General features: G+C 44.5%; 1 protein-coding gene across 1 annotated transcript in view; it reads left to right on the forward strand.

Annotated features, from left to right (window-relative positions):
* LOC129712842 (tyrosine-protein phosphatase non-receptor type 13-like) overlaps positions 1 to 21566 on the forward strand; it is a 212237-nt gene that overhangs the window by 71609 nt on the left and 119062 nt on the right. Inside the window, exons 11-18 of the mRNA XM_055661561.1 lie at positions 385 to 559; positions 5412 to 5562; positions 10361 to 10499; positions 11621 to 11773; positions 14061 to 14246; positions 16549 to 16711; positions 17973 to 18174; positions 20331 to 20434. Of these exons, the coding sequence (XP_055517536.1) occupies positions 385 to 559; positions 5412 to 5562; positions 10361 to 10499; positions 11621 to 11773; positions 14061 to 14246; positions 16549 to 16711; positions 17973 to 18174; positions 20331 to 20434 (1273 nt within the window). The remainder of the gene's footprint in view (positions 1 to 384; positions 560 to 5411; positions 5563 to 10360; positions 10500 to 11620; positions 11774 to 14060; positions 14247 to 16548; positions 16712 to 17972; positions 18175 to 20330; positions 20435 to 21566) is intronic.

Genomic DNA, 21566 nt, shown 5'->3' on the forward strand with positions numbered 1-21566 from the left:
TGAAAAATCTTCACGAGTCTTCCCGTGCTTACCTGCCATTAGCGAGTCTTCCCGAGTACCTGCCGTTAGCATTATGAGCCGCTAAGAGACGTCCCCGAGCTCCGACGTACCCCTACGTTCATTCTCCGTGCTTCCCACGAGTTTGATTTTTTTAACTCGGGAGAGTTCTTGGAATGAACTCGTACCGTGGGACAGAGCCATTACAGGACAGTCTTGTAGTAGGTTAATTGGCTTCTGGAGAGATTGTAAACTGTCTCTAGTGTGTAGGATAGTGTTGGTGTATGGGGATCGCTGGCCGGTGCGGACTCGTTGGACTGAAGGACACGTTTCCACGTGTATCTCTTAGCTAAACTCAACTAAAGTATTGGAGTTTCTTCTTTGCAGAGCAAGAAAGGGAAGATGCATTTGTCACAGCGAGAGCTCAGTGTCATCATACCAAACGGACAATGTTTGCAAGTGAAATGTGACGTGAAGTCAAGGGGCGGTGATGTATTTGACATGGTCGTGGCGTACACCAACCTCGTGGAGCATTTCTACTTCGGCCTTGCTTATCTGAAAGGTACGTTTTTCAAAGATATCCTTGCATCATTTTTCTGGTTGGTTCTGAGTCATTCCTGTTGTTTATATGAACCGTTCAGCTGATTTATTGTTCGATCTTTGTGAGCCTTTGTGAGTCATATTTTCCAAAGTTCTGTTGATTCCCTCTGGAGTCAAGCTGGAGAGTTGAATTTTGAACACTCTCGAGATTAAAAGTTGAAAGCGTCATTTTGGTGGTGGGTCCAGAAAAACGACACGTACGTGACCCAGCCAATCTGTGCCCCAGGCTAAATCTTGTGTGATCCAGGGGATTCCTTTCAAAATTGCATTAGCATCGAGTCAACTCGCCCTTCCCTGCCACGTCCCCTACCCACACCCAACTCTACCCAACCCCTCCTCCCCAAGCTGTCCCTGATCTCTGCAGATTTGGAAGAGGCCCCAGTTATGATCTCAGTGGAATAAAGAAAATTGCTTAACAATTACGCAATCAAGTGGCGATTTTTCGTGTGAAACTAACGATGCGAAGATTTGTGAACCAAGGCAAACTCAGCATAGACAGGATGGCTAGCTGTACGATCTTACAATTCAACATTGTTTTTCCTTTAAAATGTCACAATGCATTTGTGGAATGAGTGTACATTGAGTATTTGTTTGTCCACGGGGCAGTGAGATCTCAAACTAACAGAGGTTAATATTAGTCATAGGCCTCAACATTATGAGCTCTGCTTTCATAAGTTCACAAATTCATAAGTGATAGGAGTAGAATTAGGCCATTCGGCCCATCAAGTCTACGTTGCCATTCAAAATTGGCTGATCCGTCTCTCCCTCCTAACCCCATTCTCCTCCCTTCTCCCCATAACCCCTGACGTGATTTATATGTTAAAATATATACCCGGTTAATCGCATGAAATGTTAGTTTTTGACGTCGCATTCCCGCCATTCAAAGGCAGTTGAACTTTTTAATTATTTCTTCAATTTACAGCGAGTCGAAAACATATGTTCTGTGAGTGGCTGTAACTGTGGAATTTTACTGTATAATCAAATGTGGGCCAATTTGTAAAAAATTAAGGTTTAGTATCCAACACTTATTGTCAGACAGCAGTCGATGGGACAAGTCTATAGTAGACCCAGCACACACACCCCAACCTCAAGCTAATAACGCAGGGATGAATTAAATGTACATCTTTACTCTTCCTGGTGAACAGATGTTGCCTGTGTTCAAATTAAAAGTTAAAATGCCTTGACAGAGCTATTTCTCAACCAAGCTTTTTGTAGCACTTCCTAACAACATTCCCGGCTTGGCAGTCTTTTTCTGCACTTGGCAAGATTCCAGCAGGAAAATTAAATTTCATGGGTGGCAGGGGACATCTGGGGAGAGTGATAGCACAGATGGAGGACCGTCCTGGCCAGATGGCACAATAGAAAACTTCCTCTCGTTATATTCTTTTAATTACAAATACAAGGTCAGTCAGGAAAGGCTGGACCTGGACTAAAGATGTCGTGGCTCCAATGGCAATGAAAGTCATCCACTACTGTTTATCTAGGTTTCGGCTTATTATTGTCATGTGTACCGAGGTACAGTGAAAAGCTTTGCCATGCACGCTGTTCAGTCAGATCAGATGTACCATACAGAAACACAATCGTAGGTGGATGAGGGGAGATCTTATAGAGGTATACAAAAACATGAGGGGAATAGATCGGGTCGATGCACAGAGTCTTTTACCCAGAGTAGGGAAATCGAGGACCAGAGGACATAAGTTCAAGGTGAAGGGGAAAAGATTGAATAGGAATCTGAGAGGTAACTTTTTCACACAGGTGGGTGTATGGAACAAGCTGCCAGAGGAGGCAGTTGTGGCTGGGGCTATCCCATGTGTGTGCACGTGTTGTGTATATGTATCTGTGTGAGAACAGTTCACGGTTCCACAGTCTTCAGGGCCTGTCCCACTTGGCCGTCATTTGCGCGTAAGTTACGCGACAACATTTACACGTCGCGACGCGCGCATCGTAACACGCACGTGATGCGCGCATGGTGTGCGTTACGCGTGCATGGTGCGCGATGACATAGGCAGTGATGCGCGGCCGCATGCGACGTAGCAGGATTTTGTGATGTACAAAATCTTTGCACGCCATCTGCATAGAGCGCAAATGACAGCCAAGTGTGTCAGGCCCTTTCCTGTCTGGTTTAAATATTTGAATATTCATTTTGTTCATTTCCTGTGAATCTGATTACACCAGTGAAGTCAGTCAATGCTTTTTTTTAGTTTTATGTGTCACAAACAAGAGGAATTAATTGGAGAAGACACAAAGTGCTGACGTAACTCAGCAGGTCAGACAGCATCTCTGGGAAACATGGACAGGTGATGTTTTGAGTCGGGACCGTTCTGCAGTTAATTAGAACGGAAGCCAGGAGAACTGGCCCCAATCTGCCATCGGATTGCCTCAGTGGAGTCGTTCATGTTTGCATCCATTACTAAATCGTGTTACAACTCTCTGTGATTTGACGATGAATTCTGTGTTATTAATCCAGTACAATAACCATATTCAAACGTGGGGAATGTATGACTTGGAGTTGTCGTTATAGGACCATTGGCATTAGGTGATCATGTACACAATATGTTGAGTTAGTTGTTACTCAATGTCATTACTCTACCATCTACAGTACGTGGCATTTGGATAACCATTGTATTCCTCTCTGAATATTGTAATCTCTACTCCAGCATGTTTGGGACTTAATCCTGATACAGGGTCTTGACCCTAAGTATCACCATCTCTTTGCCTCCATGGATGCTGCAAGACCCACTGAGTTCCTACAGCAGTTTAATGTTTGCTTCTGATTCCAATATCTGTAATCTTTTTGTTAGTTTAGTTTAGAGATGCAGGGGGGGAAGCAAGTCCTTCACTAGCACTATCCTGCCCACTTGGGACAATTTAATTTTTTTTTATCAATGCCATTATCCTACAAACCTGTACGTCTTTGGTGTGTGGGAGGAAACCGGAGCACCCAGGGGAGAATGTACAAACTCCGTACAGACAGTACCCATATTCAGGATCGAACTCGGGTGTCTGCCGATGTGAGGCAGCAACTCTACCACTGCACCACTGTGTCACCCCAGTCACTTATGTCTTCCTTTGATTTACCGTTTAGTTCAGGGGCATTATTCTTTTTTTTAATTGGTATTTGGCAAAGTTTGTTATTGCAAGGTACCAGTAAAATCAAAGAACTTAGGTTTAAAATGACGATGAAGAGATTTGAAGAGGACCTAAGAAATAATTAGGCCATTCGGCCCATCAAGTGTACTCCACCATTCAACCATGGCTGATCTAACTTACCCCCTCAACCCATTCTTCTGCCTTCTCCCCTGACACCCTTGTGTCACCGTGGACCAAGTGGGCCAAAAGCTGTATGACTCTAATTTCTAGGGAGGTTATTGGTGGGTGTTTTCCATATATTGTTGGGAAGAATACATAAAACGGGTGTAGCCTGCTGGTAACTGTAACTTTTAAACTAACTTTAACCCAACCAAACACACAAATCAAATCGGTGGTCTCTATTGATGTTTGTGGCAAACCGGACGTAAACGATGCTTGAAATTGCAACAGTTTTCAATTATTTCTTGGTTCAACTTTCAACTTGAACTCACTAGAACTACAAGGAAATGTACTGCCTGTGAGGGTGGGAGAAACAAAATCATTCAGTGCCTTAATAGCAATGATGAAAAAGCAAAGGAATGGGACTGATGATGCTAGTCAGACTTGATGGAGCGAATGGCCTGCCTCTTTGTCAACTAATATATCTGGCACTTCACTGATTGTAAAATTACAATTAATCATAACATTAGAATATAGATAATTATATTATCATTACATCATTGGGTAAGGTTTTAGAATGCAGCTATTTAAACCATTTTTTTTAAGTGTTACTTCATAGACAGGTGCTGTTTTATTAATATAGATGAAAAGATTACCACAGGCAAATGACCACCTGAGATCACGTTAGTGGAAATGTCATGAAGGAAACGCAGAAAACCATTTCCTGGTTTCATAGTTGAGGTTATTATTGCAACGTGTACCAAGATGCAGTTAAAAGCTTATTGGGTTTCGGCCCGAAACGTTGCCTATTTCCTTTGCTCCACAGATGCTGCTGCACCCGCTGAGTTTCTCCAGCTTTTTTGTGTACCTGCAGTGAAAAGCTTTTGTTTGCGTGCTATCCAGTCAAAGAAAGATGATACATTAATACAATCAATCCGTCCACAGAGCACAGATAAAGGATAACAAGTACAACATTTAGTGCAAGATATAACACAAAAGTTGGATAAAGTCTCTTTAAAGCTAGTTCAAAGGTCCCCAATGAATAGTTCAAGGGTCTTGAATGGTGTAATCAGATACATGGGAAATGAACAGAATGAAAATCAAAAAAATTTTGAAATGTTTAATCCAGTCAGGAAGACCTTAAGTGTTTGTATGCATGAAATTCTATGATCTTTTATGATACGTTTACAGTTTATGGTGGATTTGTCTATACAACAGCAGCACAATGGAACAAAAAGACTTTGGAGCATGGAATCTTGTCATCTTACAGACACTTCGTACTTCTGGTTTTAAAAGACAGTGATAAAAATCTAGAACACAATGAACATTTCGAGTATGAACAACCCAACAAAGGTCATTGAAGAAAATGATCAGTTTTGTATTTGCTAAGGTACACAAACATGCTGGAGAAACTCAGCGGGTGCAGCAGCATCTATGGAGCGAAGGAAATAGGCAACGTTTCGGGCCAAAACCCTCCTTCAGTTGTATTTCCTAACTTTGGCCAAGTGGCGCCTTGTTTTGTTTTAATGTTCATCAACAACCACTTTGTCCTGTTTGTGTTACAGGGAAGGAATTTTTTTTTCTTGACCCTTTTACCAAGCTGCACAAGACAGCACCGCATGGCTGGAAGGATCCTCCCAAGAGAAAAACAGCCATCGTCAACTTCACTTTATTTCTAAGGATCAAGTTCTTTGTTGAACACTTCAGTATAATTCAGTGAGTAGTGAAAAAAAAATCAGTCACCAACATGGGGTCTTAGCATTTCTCCCTCGTGGTCATTCATTGATTGTGTAGACATTGGCCTTGAAACTAACATTTGATATCATCACATCAGTCTGGAGAAGGGTCTCGACCCGAGACCCATTCCTTCTCTCCATAGATGGTGCCTGTCTCGCTGCATTACTCCAGCATTTTGTGTCTATCTTCAGTTTAAACTAGCATCTGCAGTTTCTTCCTACACATTTGATATCAATATAGTTCTTTGACATCTTGATCCATAAAGCTTGTCCATTGCAAGGACACCAAACATTAGGGGGATCTTGCATGATTGTGTTGTAGTTAAGGTTTCTGTGTGGCTCCTACTGTACAGTCTTGTACTGCTGCAGGAGGAAGAACTACTGCCCCAAAGCCTCAGCGAATCAGGTTTAATCCTGGCCTCGGGTGCAGTCCATGTGGAGTTTGCACGTTCTGCCTGAAATCACATAGAAGCAAGGAACTGCAGATGCTGGCTTCCAAAAATAGGGTGTTGGAGTAACCCAGCAGGTTAGGCAATGTCTGGAGATCATGGATAGGTGACAATTCGGGCCAGGACTCTACTTCAGTTCATGTTTTGGGTGACCCAAAACATCACCTATCCACGTTCTCCAGAGATACTGCCTGACAGGCTGAGTTACTCCAGCACTTTGTGTCATTTTCGTCCCTCTCTCTACTCATGTTGGTTTGCCTCGAATGCTCTAGTTTCCTCTCTGTTTGTCACTGAGTGGCAGAATCCGGGGAGAATTAATGGAGGATTTGGTGAGAATAATTTACAAGGGCATTATAACTTCATGGACAGACACAATACAGATACAGATCCACCCATTCCATATAAACAATTCGGCACCCATATTCAACAATCCTACTTTATTACAATTTTGTTGTCACCACATTCCCATCAACTCCCCCACAAATTCTGCCCCCAAAGACAGCCAAGAAAGCACACCAACGCCTCTACTTCCTGAGAAGACGAAGGAATTTTGACACGTCTCCAAAGACTCGTAGCGATTTCAACACAACACTATAATAAGCCTCAAATTTGGATGCATCGCAGCTTGGTATGGCAAGTGCTCTGCACAAAACTGCCAGAAATTGCAGACTGTGAATGTAGCCCAGTCCATCACGCAATCTAGCCCCTCCTTCCCTCCGCTAACCCCTCCCCAACTATCCTCCTCCCCCTCCCCCCTCCTCTACACTCCCTTCCCCTCCTCCTCAGTGACTCCATCTACACCAAGCTACCTAGGGAATGCAGCCCACATAATCAAGACTGGTCCTATTCTCTTCTCCTCTACCATTGGGATGAAGATACAGAAATTTGAAAGCATGTACACCAGGTTCAGGTAAAGATTCTTCTCCGCTGTTATCAGACTCTTGAACACACCCTGTGTGACTACGTGGGTTTTCTCCAGGTGTTCCGGTTTCCTTCCACATTCCAAAGAGATGCAGGTTTGTAGGTTAATTGGCTTCTGTAAATTGTCTCCAGAGTGTAGGCTTGAACTAATAGTGTGTGTGGTGATTGTTGGTTGGCACAGACTCGGTGATCGGAAGGGCCTGTTTCCACTCTGTATCGCTAACTGACTAATAACCAAACATAGTAGAGTCGGACAGTAGGGAAACAAGCCCCTCGGCACAAATTGCCCACAACGACCAAGATGCCCCATCTACACTAGTCCCACCTGCCCACATTCAGTCCATATCCCACTAAATCTTTCCTCTCTGTCCAAATGCCTATTAAATGTTGTTATAGTACTTGCTTTAATGACCTCGTTCCACTTACCCTCCACCCATTGTGTGGTAAAAGTTGTGCCTCAGGTTCCTCTTTCCCATCTCTCTAAGTTATTGTTTCTCATCTATTCTTTGCCTCGGATGTAAAGCTCCTTGTTGCACACTTTCCCCATTTTTCCTGGGATTTCTGGAGATCCCTACTTCAGGAGGAGGGGGAGGTGACTGGCCTAGACACCAGATGCTGGTTTAAAAAAAATAACACAAAGAGCAGGAGTATCTCGGCTGGTCAGGAGAATGGACTAATTGTGTTCCACTTCCTGTGTGCATCGCTATGGCAACCCACTACCCATCGAAGCATTCAGTCACAATTTTAATGTCCCTGCATTTGGCTTCTCTTTTCATCAGCCCAGCAGCTTACTCATTCCCCTCCCCCCCTTCCTCCCTCCCTTCCTTCCCCCCTCCCATTCACTTTAATACCTGACTTTTTGACACCCTTTATTACATCTCCTAGTTGTATTTGTTCATTCTCAACCGTGATGGCAAATAAAATGCAGATCATCTCATTATTATCGTCAATGGATGTTCCGCACGTTGTCCACTGCAGGAAAACAATGCACGGACCTCAAAAGTACTGCATTGGCTGTTAAAGCTCTCTGGCTTGACACAAGGACATTATTGGCACGATGTATAAATCCTTTCCCTAATAGCTCTGCGCAGGGCAGCAAAATGCAAACGACTCTTGTTTGAAAGCTCATCACAAGCCCACACACAGCCGTGAAATCAATGAGCAGCTACACTGCTGTGGTGATCGAGAGATAGTTTTGGTCGGGTTTTCTGCAGAATTCCATTGCTCTTTTTAAGCGTGGAGCTGTGAAATCTTTTTCAGCCTTCCAAACAAGGTTAATGCCTGAGCTGCAAGATAATTGAGGGCAATGTTCCAATTCTGGCACAGCACAGCATCCTGCCTGGCTTTGGACTACTGATTGTTAAGTGTAGACAGATGAGCTTGTTGTGCCCAATCGATTGTAATAAAAGGCATGATGGGATGCTAGGGTTTCAAAACTAGGCTTTGAATTCCAAGAGGTTGTGAGTAAGCTCAAGGTAACATTAACTGGTGAGAATCCTGGGGCCAGATCATCGATCTAGCGATGTTTAAATCCCTGCCTATAATCTGGGACACTCTGTGGATCTGAGATCAGGGGTGTCAGGGGTTATGGGGAGAAGGCAGGATAATAGGGTAGGGAGGGAGAGATAGGTCAGCCATGATTGAATGGTGAAGTAGACTTGACGGGCTGAATGGCCTAATTCTGCTCCTATCACTTAGGAACATGAACTTATCAAGGGTTTGATCCCACTATGGAAGCCTGAAAGCTTCAAATTAAATAATTGAATGGACCTGGAAGAAAACAGTAATAGTGAGCGTGAAACTACTGGTTTGTGATATGTGATTTGGACACCCTTTTGTCTTCGTTTCACCTCTAGCCATTGTCACTTACTCCGCCCATCTGCTGATATTGTCCTCACCTGTATCCACCTATCACTTGCCAGGCTTTGTCTCACACTCACCTCTCATTTCCAGCTTTCTCCTCCTCTACTTCATCAGTCTGAAGAAGAGTTCCGATCCGAAACACTGTAGAGCATAGAACAGTACAGCAGAAGAACACGCTCATTTGCCCACTATATTTGTGTCGAACATGATGTCAAGACCATTACCTGCACATAACCCAAATCCCTCCATTGTAGAGAAATTGCTGAAAGTAGCCAGGATGCCCAGTGAATCATCACAGACAATTTTCCTGCATGCAACACGATTGAGGCAAAAATCAAAGGTGACTCAAACCAGATGAATGTGTTGGACAGAATGAACGTTGTTGTACTCTAAAGAGCCAGTTTGCAGTTGAAGTGGAACACGTTGGAGCCTCTCAGTGTGACGCACAACACTAACTCTATGAGCAAACCCAATTACACCTTCTGGGGTGATTGGCTCTGCACAGGGAATTAGATTCCACCAGCTGCAAGGATACTTTGAAAGAACCTGTACCTGTCTGGGACAAGTGGCATTTCAGCTTGCAAGGAGAGAAGGGAAAATGCGATAGACTTGTCAACTAATTAGTCGAACACTTGCACTGGTCCAACATGGTCTGCTTGATCGCCCGTTTGCTAACCATTTTATCACCTTCCTGCTCATACACTGACTTTTTTGCCCATTGTCAATGAGGCCACACACAAACTGGAGAAACAACACCTCATATTCCACTTGGTAGCTTACAACCCAACACTACAGTATGTACATTGAATTCTCCAATTTAAGGTAACTAACCTACAAACCAGCTGGATTATTATTTCAGTTCTTGCGACTTTGATTGAAACTCCCGACCTGTTGTCTGAAGAAGGGTCTCGGCCTGATTCCTTCTCTCCCAGGATGCTGCCTGTCCAGCTGAGTTACTCCAGCTTTTTGTGTCTACATTCGGCTGTGTGAGATAAGGTTGATGTTCATGGCAGGACTTTCTCATTCGCACACTGAACTGTTATGAGGTACCTCAGTTCAGTTTTATTTGTCATATGTCGGTTAACACAGGGTCAACAGTACAATGAAATGTGTTTGACAAGACAACGGGTCACCTGAGCAATGATATTACAAGGATTAAAATAAGATAAAATAAGATAAGATAAAAGTGACATTGGTAGGTAAAAGACAATAATAAATAAAATAATCAACTTATATGATGTGTTTATGAGTACAGAAGCCTGATGGCCTGATAGTAAAAACTGTTCTTAAGTCTGGTGGTACGCGCAGCCATGCACCTATATTGTCTGCCTGACGGTAACAAGGAGAACAGTCAGGGTGCTGGGTGGCTGTGGTCCTTGATGATGCTGTGTGCCTTCTGCAGACACCGCCAGTGGAAAATGTCCTGAATGGCCGGGAGACAGTTGCCAGTGATGTGCTGTGCCATCTTCGCCGCTCCCTGTAGTGATTTGCGGCTGTGGGCAGGTATATATACCTCAAGGTTATGAATGCGTATTTGCTTTCTAGGCACAGTCTAACCAGACATCAGTATTACCTGCAGCTGAGGAAGGACATCCTTGAAGAGCACTTGTACTGCAGTGACGAGACAGCCCTGTTGCTGGGCGCATTGGCACTGCAAGCAGAGTTTGGAGAGTATGTTCCAGAGGTGAGCACACGGCAAGTGGCAGAACACCATTACTCATCCTTGGCCGGCACACAACATATTGCGAGCTCCTGATTTTAAGAGCCCAGAGAGGCAAAAGCGTTTAATTGCCATATGCACTGGTAACAGAATAATGACAATCTGACTTGCTGACAGGTTAATCCAGCAACACGAGAAATAAATATAAAATAAACAATAATGCAATCAATTATCAGTTTTTTTAATTTTTCTATGGATGTACGGAAACTTAATTATTTATTCTATGTAAAGCACTTTGGTTTCAAAGCGAGTTGATTTGAACGTGCTATATAAATAAAATTTACTTACTTACTAGTAACACTAGGCAACCAGCTCATCATAAAACAATCCAAAGTCCATAAGAGTTCATTGCTGAGGTGGAGTTGTGCTTAGGGTGGTTCGATCCAATCAATGTCTTTGAGTGGAGGAATTCTGCCACCCTAACCACTGTGGTTGATCTGAAACATTGGAGCAAAGCTCCCAGTTCAAGAGCTACCGAGGAAAGGGCAATATATACTGGTTCTGAGAGTGACCTCCTGAACCTGAGGAGACGTGAAGAATTAAAAATAAAGCCAATGGCACACACATCAAGGGAAGAACAACAGTACCTAAAGTCTCCTTTCCCTTTCCTCTGACTTTCAGTCTGAAACATAGAAAGCAGTTCAGAACCGAGGAAAGGGCAATATATATACTGTTCTGTAGTGACCTCCTGAACCTGAGGAGACGTGAAGAATTAAAAATAAAGCCAATGGCACACACATCAAGAGAAGAACAACAGTACCTGAAGTCTCCTTTCCCTTTCCTCTGACTCACAGCCTGAAACATAGAAAATGGGTGTATGAGGAGGCCATTCAGCCCTTCGAGCCAGCACCGCCATTCATTGCCCCCAATCAATAACCCGTGCCTGCCTTCTCCCCATATGCCCTGATTCCACTAGCCCCTAGAGCTCTATCTAACCCTCGATCCAAAACGTCACCTATTCCTTTTCTCCAGAGATGCTGCCAGAACTCTGCTTGAGTTACTCCAGTATTTTGTGGCTCTCTTTGGTTTAAAACCAGCATCTGGGCTTCCTTCCTACACCTAAAGTACTGTCTTGTCTTTGAAAGGTGCATGGCAAGAACTATTACCGAGTGGAGCACTACATTCCTCCGAGTGTGCTGGAAAAGATGGCTATGACGTGCGTGAAAGAGGAACTGCCACGACTTCACGCCACCTACTTTGACCTGTCTGAAGAGGAGGCCGAGATGGAGTATTTGAAGGTAGAATGCAAATATAACTGCAAAATATTATTGCCACCTTGGTTCTTCTTCTCCCTTCTTGCGTATGGCCTGCACAGCCTAATGTTTGAGGATAACTTGTTCTATTTGATCTTATTTGATTGTGCATGCCAGATTGATTGCATTCGTTGAAACAGGGTGGACCACGTGAAGGTTGCAATCTTCCGCCCCACCACCTTGGTTCAATGTTCTGCTCAGTCCCTATATTTCCTTGTTATTTAAGGAGAAAATCAGCCCATCTAAACCAATCCCTGGAACGCTGGAGGTTGCGGGAGTATGGAAGTATATAAGATTATGAGAGGAAAGATTGGGTGACTGACCCACTGTCCTGAGCGGTTTTGCAAGGCCATTTAGAATCTGAGAATCATTACACTTCAGTGTTTAGTTTAGTTTAGTTTAGTTTATAGATGGAGCGCGGAAACAGGCCCTTCGGCCCACCAAATCTGCATCGACCAGCGATCCCCGCACGCTAACACTGTCCTACACACATTAGAGACAATTTTACATTTATACCAAGCCTATTAACCTAAAAACCTGTCCAACTTTGAAGTGTGGGAGGAAACCGAAGATTTCGGAGAAAAGCAACGCAGGTCATGGGGAGAACGTACAAACTGCGTGCAGACTGCCCCGTAGTCCGGATTGAACCCGGGTCCCTGGCCCTCTAAGCCCTGGAAGGTGGCAACTCTACCGCTGCACCCAGTGGCACAGAATGAGATCCTAGCCCTGTATAAGCCAGCAGTGGGCAGAGCAATCCCATCAGATATCTTCACCTGCTCTATCCCGGGTCCCTGGCCCCCTTCTGACTGAGCTGTTGCAACCAAGGTGGAGGACTTGCAACAGAGAAGTATATCACATTATACAGAGATCGCAGAACCCTTCTCCCTGGGTGGCACAGAATGAGATCAAAGTTAAATTGTTTAGATAGGCCAGCAGTGGGCAGAGCAATCCCCGCGTTTTTTCAGATATCTTTGTTATTTTATGTTGGGGTGTGTGTGTGGGGGGGCGGGGGTGGGGGTGGGGGTGGGGGGGGGGGGGGGAAACTTTTGAATCTCTATCTCCATGCTTGTGTCAATCTAAACTCCCATTCTGACTGAGTCTGGAGCAACCAGGGTGGATGGACTTGCATTGTTTTCTCTGGCATGCTGGAGTTTGCGGGGAGACCTGAGAGATGTATATCACATTATGCAGGCAGAGATCGAGGAGACAGTCAGAACCCTTCTCCCTGGGTGGAAATATCAAACACTAGAGGGCACAGCTTTAAGGTGAGAGGGGCAAAGTTGAAAGGGGATGTGAGGGACAAGGTTGTTTACACAGAGGGTGGTGAGTGCCTGGAACACACTGCCCGGGGACTGTAATCACACAATGTCTTTCCGCTGACTGGTTAGCATGTGACAAAAGCTCTTCACGTGTATAATAAACTCAACTGAAACACTAAACTGAACCAATGGAGGCAGATATGATAGTGACATTTAAGAGTGTTTAAGAAAGATTTAGACAGGTATTATGGATAGGATAGGGTTGGAGAGATACGGGCCAAATACAGGCAGGTGGGACTAGGATAGATGGGGTATATTGGTTGGAGTGGCCAAGTTGGGTCGACTGGCCTGTTTCCACATTGTATGAGTCTATGACACTTAAGACACTTTAGGCCAGAGAGAGCCATATGGAAATTCAGGGAGTGCAGGGTATGAATTATGAGCAGTCAGAGAACAGTTAGTCCTGAGATCATATTGGACTCAAATATTGTGGGCGAAAGAGCCTCCTCCTGTGCTGCAATAGACTATGTTCTGCGATTGCATAATACTAATGGACAAAGCTATGTATTGAGTACATGTGAGCAGTTACCACTCGCTGTAATTTCCTGCCTTCTAGAGCGATTAGCTCTCTGAAATTCCCATACATATTCCACCACCATGTGTTATTAGGACCGGAGTATTCAGTGAGGGATTAGATGATTGGACACCAGCAGGGATTAGATGATCAGGTGAATCATTGCTGCTTGTGGACTGCTCCTCCGCCCAGGTAATAACTGTGACTGAACGTGGATAATAGGGATTAAATGAGGTTCCGTTGGACGTCCTTTGGGTGTGAAGGGAAATAGACACAAAATGGTGGAGCATCTCTGGGAGAGAAGACGCCTGTCGAGACCCTTCTTCAGACTGAGAGTCAGGGGTGAGGGAGACACTGCGATATGGAAGGGTAAGGTGTGAAAACGAAGGAAAGTTGGAATGAAATGCTAACTGTCGGTGCATTAAACGATACGTTGCAGGTCACCCAGCAGCTCCCAGAGTACGGTGTGCTCTTCCACCGAGTGTCTCGGGAGAAGAAGGTTGCCGGGGAGGACATGGCGTTGGGAATCTGTGCCAAAGGGATAATCGTTTACGAGGTGAAGAACAGCACGAGGATCGCCAGTCTACGGTTTCAGTGGCGGGAAATGCAACGGATCACGTTCAATGTAAGTTGTGCCTCAAACTCAAGGCCACGTCCCAAATGCCAATTGGGGGTCCAAGTCTACAGATCCCTGAAAGTGGCAACACAAGTAGATGGAGTGGCAAAGATGGCATCAAAGCAGTCTGAAGAAGGGTCTCGACCTGAAACGTTGCCTATTTCCTTCGCTCCATAGATGCTGCCTCACCCGCTGTTTCTCCAGCATTTTTGTCTACCTTCGATTTTCCAGCATCCGCAGTTCCTTCTTAAACAGTAGGAAAACTTTCATCAGTCTGGGCATCGAGGATAGAAAATTATGAGAAGCATAGATAGAGTAGACAGTCAGAACGTTTTTCCCCAAGTTGGTAATGTTACAATCTAGAGGGCATAACCTTAAGGTGAGAGGGACAAAGTCGAAAGGAGGTTTTTTATACCGAGAATGGTGGGTGACTGGATTAAGCTGCTGGGGGTAATGGTGGAGGCAGGTACAATAGTGGCATGAAGGAGGTCTTTGGATAGGCACATGAATATGCAGGGAGTGAGGGGATATGTGCCACGTGCAGATTCGTTTAACTTGGCACATTTTCATTACGAATACTATGGGCCGAAGGGCCTGCTCCTGTGCTATACTGTCTACATTCACTGTTTCCTTCTCGTCCTGAGGAATAATCGAATAATGATGTTGACCTGCGTTGCTATGGACAGGGATCATGCGTAGCAACGCAGGCCGCTATCAGTGTTTGCTCTGTAATCTTTTTTTTTTTTTTTTTTTTTAAATTCAATTTCAATTTTATTTTTAATATGTTTTATTATTTATTTATCATTTATTTATTTTATTTTGTGATTTTTTTTGTTTATTTATTTATTTATTTATTATTATTTTTTTTTTATGATACTGCCTGTAAGGGAAATTCATTTCGTTGTCTCAAATTGAGACAATGACAATAAATTTGAATACAATACAATACAATACAAAAGTAATCCAGGGATATTCAGGATGATGGTCAAGGCCTTCATTTCCAAATAATCATAATACAACATTGAGGGCTCAAATTACAATTTCAAGTCAAGAGTCAAGAGTGTTTTATTGTCCAGTGTCCCAGAGTCGCATCTTGGCGCCAACCCGGAGCATGCGCCCTTTTTAGGGGGGGGCACCTACGGATGTCGAACCGGATGGCATCACCCCGCTGCATTCTTCTGCTGCCTCAAACACAAGATGTCATATGTCCCAGATAGAACACTGAGATTCTTACTTAAAGCAGCACAACGGAATATGTAAACATAGTACACTGTAAACAATATAACAAATGAGAATTCATCCAGGTTCAGATCAGCATTTCCAGCTCTTTTTTACAATTTTGTTTTCCACCATCCTCCTCAATTAAGTCTCCCCGCAGCCTCCTGGGCTACAGAGAAATCATCCCCAGCCTATTCAATCTTTCCTCACGGCTTTAGACTTCCAGTATGAAAATCCTCGGAAATCTCTTCACCCCCTCTCAAAACAATCATGCTTCCCAGAATATGGTGACCAGAACCGTTCACAGTCCTAATGTTGTGACAAAACTAGTACTGTACGTGCATTTCTAACGTAACTTGCCTGCTTTTAATTTCATGTCATAGGAGCAGAATTAGGCCATCGAGTCTACTCCGCCATTCAATCATGGCTGACCTATCTTTCCCTCTCAACCCCATTTTCCTGCTTTCTCTCGGTGACTTTTGACTACCCTCACTGATCAAGAATCTTTGTCAATTCCCACCTTAAAAATATCCATTGCTTTGTGTGGCAATAAATTGCACAGATTCACCACCCTCTGACTAAAGAAATTCCTTCTTATCTTTCTATATACTAAAATTCTTTACCTTGGCTAATAAGGGCAACTTCCCAATGTGTTTTTTTTAAACCAGCTTGTTTGGAAGTATAGTTAACATGCACGTACAGATGTGCTTGTGTGGCAGTGTAGTTAACATCTGTACCATAGTGTCGCTCTAACTATAGGACAAATATGTTGCTTTGTATCCACGTGCCAAAAATGAGAATAGACACAAAATGCTGGAGTAACTCTGTAGGTCAGGCAGCATCTCTGGAGAAAAGGAAAAGGTGACATTTCGGGTTGAGACCCTTCTTCAGACTGCTTTGCTTTTAGATATGGAGTGCTTGACTCTTCAGGCACAAAGTGCTGGAGTAACTGGCAGCATCTCCGGAGAACATGGGGAGGTGATGTTTTAAGTCGAGACCCTTCTACAGTTCTTTGTTTCTATTTTACTCTTTAGAGTGTTTGACTCTTACCCTGTGACTGACGGACTTGGTGATCTGTTTAATGACTTTCCAGAGAAAGAAGTTTACGGTTCAAAGCAGTTCGGACGGGAAGAAACATGTCTTCCTCACGGAAAACAGCAAGACCTGCAAGTATCTCATCGAGCTGTGCTCAGCTCAGCACCGGTTCCAGGTACAGATGAACTCCCGCCAGCTCAGCCAGGCTGCCTCTGCAAACGGTGAGTGCCAACGCCACCAGGGCCCTGTTGCTGACAAGGAGAGACAATCCTAACACCAGCACCTGAAAAACCCTTTTTTTTCATACAAAATGCTTTTATTCAGAACAAACAAAACTACAAAATAGTAACACGATCAAAGAATGCCTATATTGGCATTTTACAAACGAAGTAATCAAATTTAAATATTAACGTTTTTATTAACAATACATTCGACCTCCTGTGGTGACCAGCATTCACAGAAGGCCTCCACAGTCCCCGTGGACACTGCGTGTTCCCTCTCCAGGGACATGCAGGCACGGACGTAACCCCGGAAAAGGAGCAGGCAGCCATCCGCTGTGCGGCCGACGAACTGCCCGCTGCATGGACCTGCGTATGGCCATCTTGGCCAGGCCCAGGAGCAGACCGACGGGGAGAAGCACCTGAAAACCCCTGGGAGACTCGGTTGGGCACGGCCTAACAGGGATGGGGCAGAGGAGATTTTTTAATGTAACATTACATCGTGTGTTTCATTTTAATTCACTGGCTTTCCTCTGCTCCAATATAGGTTATATGGGGATCCTTCTTCCCTGTGGCTATAAGACTGTTCAACTCCTCGCCCTTCTGACATGGGGTAGACTGAATCCCCCCCACCCCATCCCCTCCCCAAATCTTTGCACATCTCCAATCCTTTCCACTCGTCACTTTAATTTCATGTTTTATATATCTTGTTTTATGACTGTTGGCAGATCAATTTCCTTCCTGGGATAAATAAAGTTCTATTGTATTGTATCGTAGTTTAGTTTAGTTTAGAGAGATACAGCGTGGAAACAAGCCCACCGAGTCAGCGCCGACCAGCGATCCCTGCACACTAGCACTATCCTGCACACATCAGGGACAATTTACAATTTGTAGAAGCCAATTAACCTAAAAAACCTGTACGAATTTGTAGTATGCGAGAAAACCAGAGCACCAGGAGAAAACCCACGTGGTCACAGGGAGAAGGTCCAAACTCCGTACAGACAGCACCCGTAGTCAGGATCGAACCCAGGTCTCTGGCATGTAAACTAAGCTAGACTGGCTAGGAATTTAGTTTATAATTGCCATGTGTCATTTTTTTCACAAGTGATTTAACTGAATAGGGGCTATGGAGCCAATCTCTAAGATCAGTACCGATCGGGCTGGCAATGTTCTCCCTCACCATGGAATTCAGATATTGGGAATTCAAAAACCACCTCAGCATTTTTTTGTTGGTGCATTTCACGTGACTTTGTTTTCCCCGCAGAGAGACACGTTTTTCCGTCCATGCGTTCGAACGAGGAGAAATACTCCCAGCACCGATACTTTGAGGAGATGCGGAATATTTCCCGATCAGAAACCATCCTGAGCCGACCTAATATGGACACCATCTCCATTGGAGCACTGAGCAAATCCTGTGACAATCTGATGGCAGGCGTGGATGCTTCAGGAACCAGCCAAGTCTGGGGGTAGGTTTACTCCTGGGCCTTGGCTAACAATGGCCTGTCTCCTTTAGAATCGTTACTTGTTTGCATATCTTTTGTTCTATATCTCTCTACATCGCTGTCTATATCTCTCATGTCCCCTCTCTCCCTTGACTCCCAGTCTGAAGAAGGGTCTCGACCTTTTCTCCAGAGATGCTGTCTGACCCCTGAGTTACTCCAGCTTTTTGTGTCCATCTTAGGTTAATTCCAGAATGGCCACAGAGAAACGTTTGGGTACCTTGTCAACCAACTGAATCGTGTAACCCAGTTAGTCGCACAGGGGGTTGCAGGTGTATCATTGAATAGCTGTGATAAAGTACAAATTATAGTTTGTTATTGTTATGCTGGAGGCAATATCTAACATATGTGTATGGAGACAGCATGAATAATGTCTGCAGTGTTAGTATTTTAGTTTTAAAGCTACAGAGCAGAAGCAGGCCCTTCGGCCCACCGTGTCTGCACCGACCAGCGATCCCCGCACACTAACACTATCCCACACGCACGAGGGACAATTTACAATTTTTACAGAAGCCAATTAGCCTACAAACGTGTACGTCTTTGGCGTGCGGGAGGAAACTGGGGCACCCGGGGGAAACCCACCCAGGTCACGGGGAGAACGTGCAAACTCCGTACAGACAGCACCAATAGTCGGGTTCAAACCCCGGTCTCTGGTTCTGTAAGGCAGCAGCTCTACCGTTGCGCCACCGTGCCCTAGAATGGCCACGGGCAAACATTTGGGCACCTTGACAACCAACTGAGTTATGTAACACTGAGAGTCGCTCAGGGGGGCTGTAGGTGTTTCATTGAATAGCTGCGATAAAGTACAAATTATAGGTTGTTATTGTTATGCTGGAGGCAAAACCTCCCAATATATGTGCATGGAGACGCATGAATAATGTATGCAGTTCCCTATCTGAATTCAAGTCAGTCGCTGTATACCATAACAAAAGCAAATTGAATGAAGCTAGAATATTGCAGATAACACAGTTATCACCATTTCATTTATCTGAAGTTTCTAGGCTGTCAATTAAGCTCTGAGATATGTTTTCTCATACAGGGGCTTGAGGAAGACTAATGAACAGGCTTTGTCAATTTTCTGTGATGAAAATTAAGTACAAAGTTCAGCCCTCAGGTGTTCAATATTGAGGCTGCCAGCAATCTGAAGTACTTACTTCTCAAACTCCACTAAGTAGGCAACACTGTCACAAATAAATGTAAAATTAATTTCATTCATTGGATGTGAAAACTCCCAATGATGTTTGAAATCAGATTAGTGGACTAATAAATATCTGGAATGAGGTTGCCCACAGGAAAATGGCTCAGCAGACAATGTTGTCTGGAGCAAATGGGGCACATTGATGTTGTAATCAGCATCAATGTAATCATACTCAGGTAAGTTTGTCATTTCACACGAATAAGGGTAATACTAAATGATAAGCATCAGTACGCCTTCTTTCAGAATTCCTCTCGATCCATTACCCTACACTGTTTAAAGGGAATGTGTTGTATTAGTAGGTGGGCAGCTACACTGTGAAAAAGTTACCCCTCAGATTCCTATTAAATCTTTTCCCCTTCACCTTGAACCTATGTCTTCTGGACCTCGATTCCCCTACTCTGGGCAAGAGACTCTGTGCATCTACCCGATCTATTCCTCTCACGATCTTAGACACCTCTATAAGTAGTGTTTAAGAAGGAACTGCAGATGCTGGAGAATCGAAGGTTACACAAAAAAGCTGGAGAAACTCAGCGGGTGCAGCAGCATCTATGGAGCGAAGGAAATAGGCAACGTTTGCCTATTTCCTTCGCTCCATAGATGCTGCTGCACCACCTCTATAAGTAGATGAGTGGTCGATGGTCAGCGTGGACTTGTGGGCCACACGGATTATTTCTGTGCTGCATAACTATGGGTCAGGACACTGGGATATTCTTCTAATTCTTTTGTGTGGCATGCACAGCCTAAAGTTGTTGGACAACTTGTTCTATTTGATCTTCTGTTTGTGCACGTCGAGTTGATTGCATTAGTCGAGACAGGGGCGGACCACGTGAAAGTTGCAATCTTCCACCCCTGGGATATTCTGAACCCAGGGCTGCTGTGTGACTGTGTTGATAACTAAACCTACCGTTCTCTCTCTCTCTTGCAGCACAAGGGCCGGTGTATCCCAGTCTGAAATTCTCCCTGCCTTGAAGGAAAGAATGAGGTATTTAGGTTTGCAGAGTGCGATCTCAAGCCAGGGCGATGAGGTCGGTAAGTTCAGCTGCCTGAAGATAACACACTTTCTTCAGCTCGTGGGAGAGAGGATACACAAGATACTGCAGATGCTGGAATCTGGAGCATAAAAACCAAACGGCTGGAGGAATTCAGCAAGTCAAGCAGCATCTGGAGGGAAAAGGGAAGGTTGATGTTTTAGGGCATCTGGTCGCATGTTATTTAACTCCCCTACCCATTCCCAAACCGGCCTGTCAGTCCTTGGCCTTCTCCACTGCCAGGGCATGGCAGGTTGCAAACTTAGGAGAACAGCACCTCATATTCCACATGGATAGCCGACAACCCAATGGGATGAACATTGAACTGTCCAATTTCAGGTCATCTATACCATGTCTTCATTTCCCACTCCATCTATGGTCTCTCTCCCTTTGTACACCTTTTCCACTCCCCACCTCCCCACCCACTGGCACCTGGATTCACCACTTTCCCCCCATCTCTTTCCTTCTGCCCATCATCCCTGCTATATCTGGTCCATGGGCCCCATTCCAGCCTCGCTCTCTACCTTAGACAAAAGTGCTGGAGAAACTCAGCGGGTGCAGCAGCATCTATGGAGCGAAGGAAATAGGCAAACCCTTGAGTTTCGGCCCGAAACGTTGCCTATTTCCTTCGCTCCATAGATGCTGCTGCACCCGCTGAGTTTCTCCAGCATTTTTGTCTACCTTCGATTTTCCAGCATCTGCAGTTCCTTCTTAATCGCTCTCTTCCTTCTCCCTTTCCCCACTCCACCTGGCTCTATCTGCCCAATTTTGCTTCCTTATCTTTCCATCTGCCATCCTCAGTCTCAAAACACTCCCCTCCCCCTTCCACGCCTGCTCCATCTTCCCATCGAACTCCATCACCCTGGATCCATCGATGATCTAGGAGCCTCCATCCTAACACTCCCTCACGCCATATATTGGCTATCTTCCCTCTGCACTCTCAGTCCCGATGCTGGATCGAGTTTGACTTGATTACATTTATCTATTGTATTATTTGATCAAATGCAATAGCATGGTAAACAATGCTTATCACTGTACCTTGGTGCCATTTTGTGACAAAAATGAACCTGAACCTGAGGATCTCAACCCAAAATGACAACCATTAATTTGCCACCACAGATGCTGCTTGACCA

The sequence above is a fragment of the Leucoraja erinacea genome, chromosome 34 (genome assembly GCF_028641065.1).
Source record: "Leucoraja erinacea ecotype New England chromosome 34, Leri_hhj_1, whole genome shotgun sequence".
In the NCBI taxonomy this organism is placed as follows: domain Eukaryota; kingdom Metazoa; phylum Chordata; class Chondrichthyes; order Rajiformes; family Rajidae; genus Leucoraja; species Leucoraja erinaceus.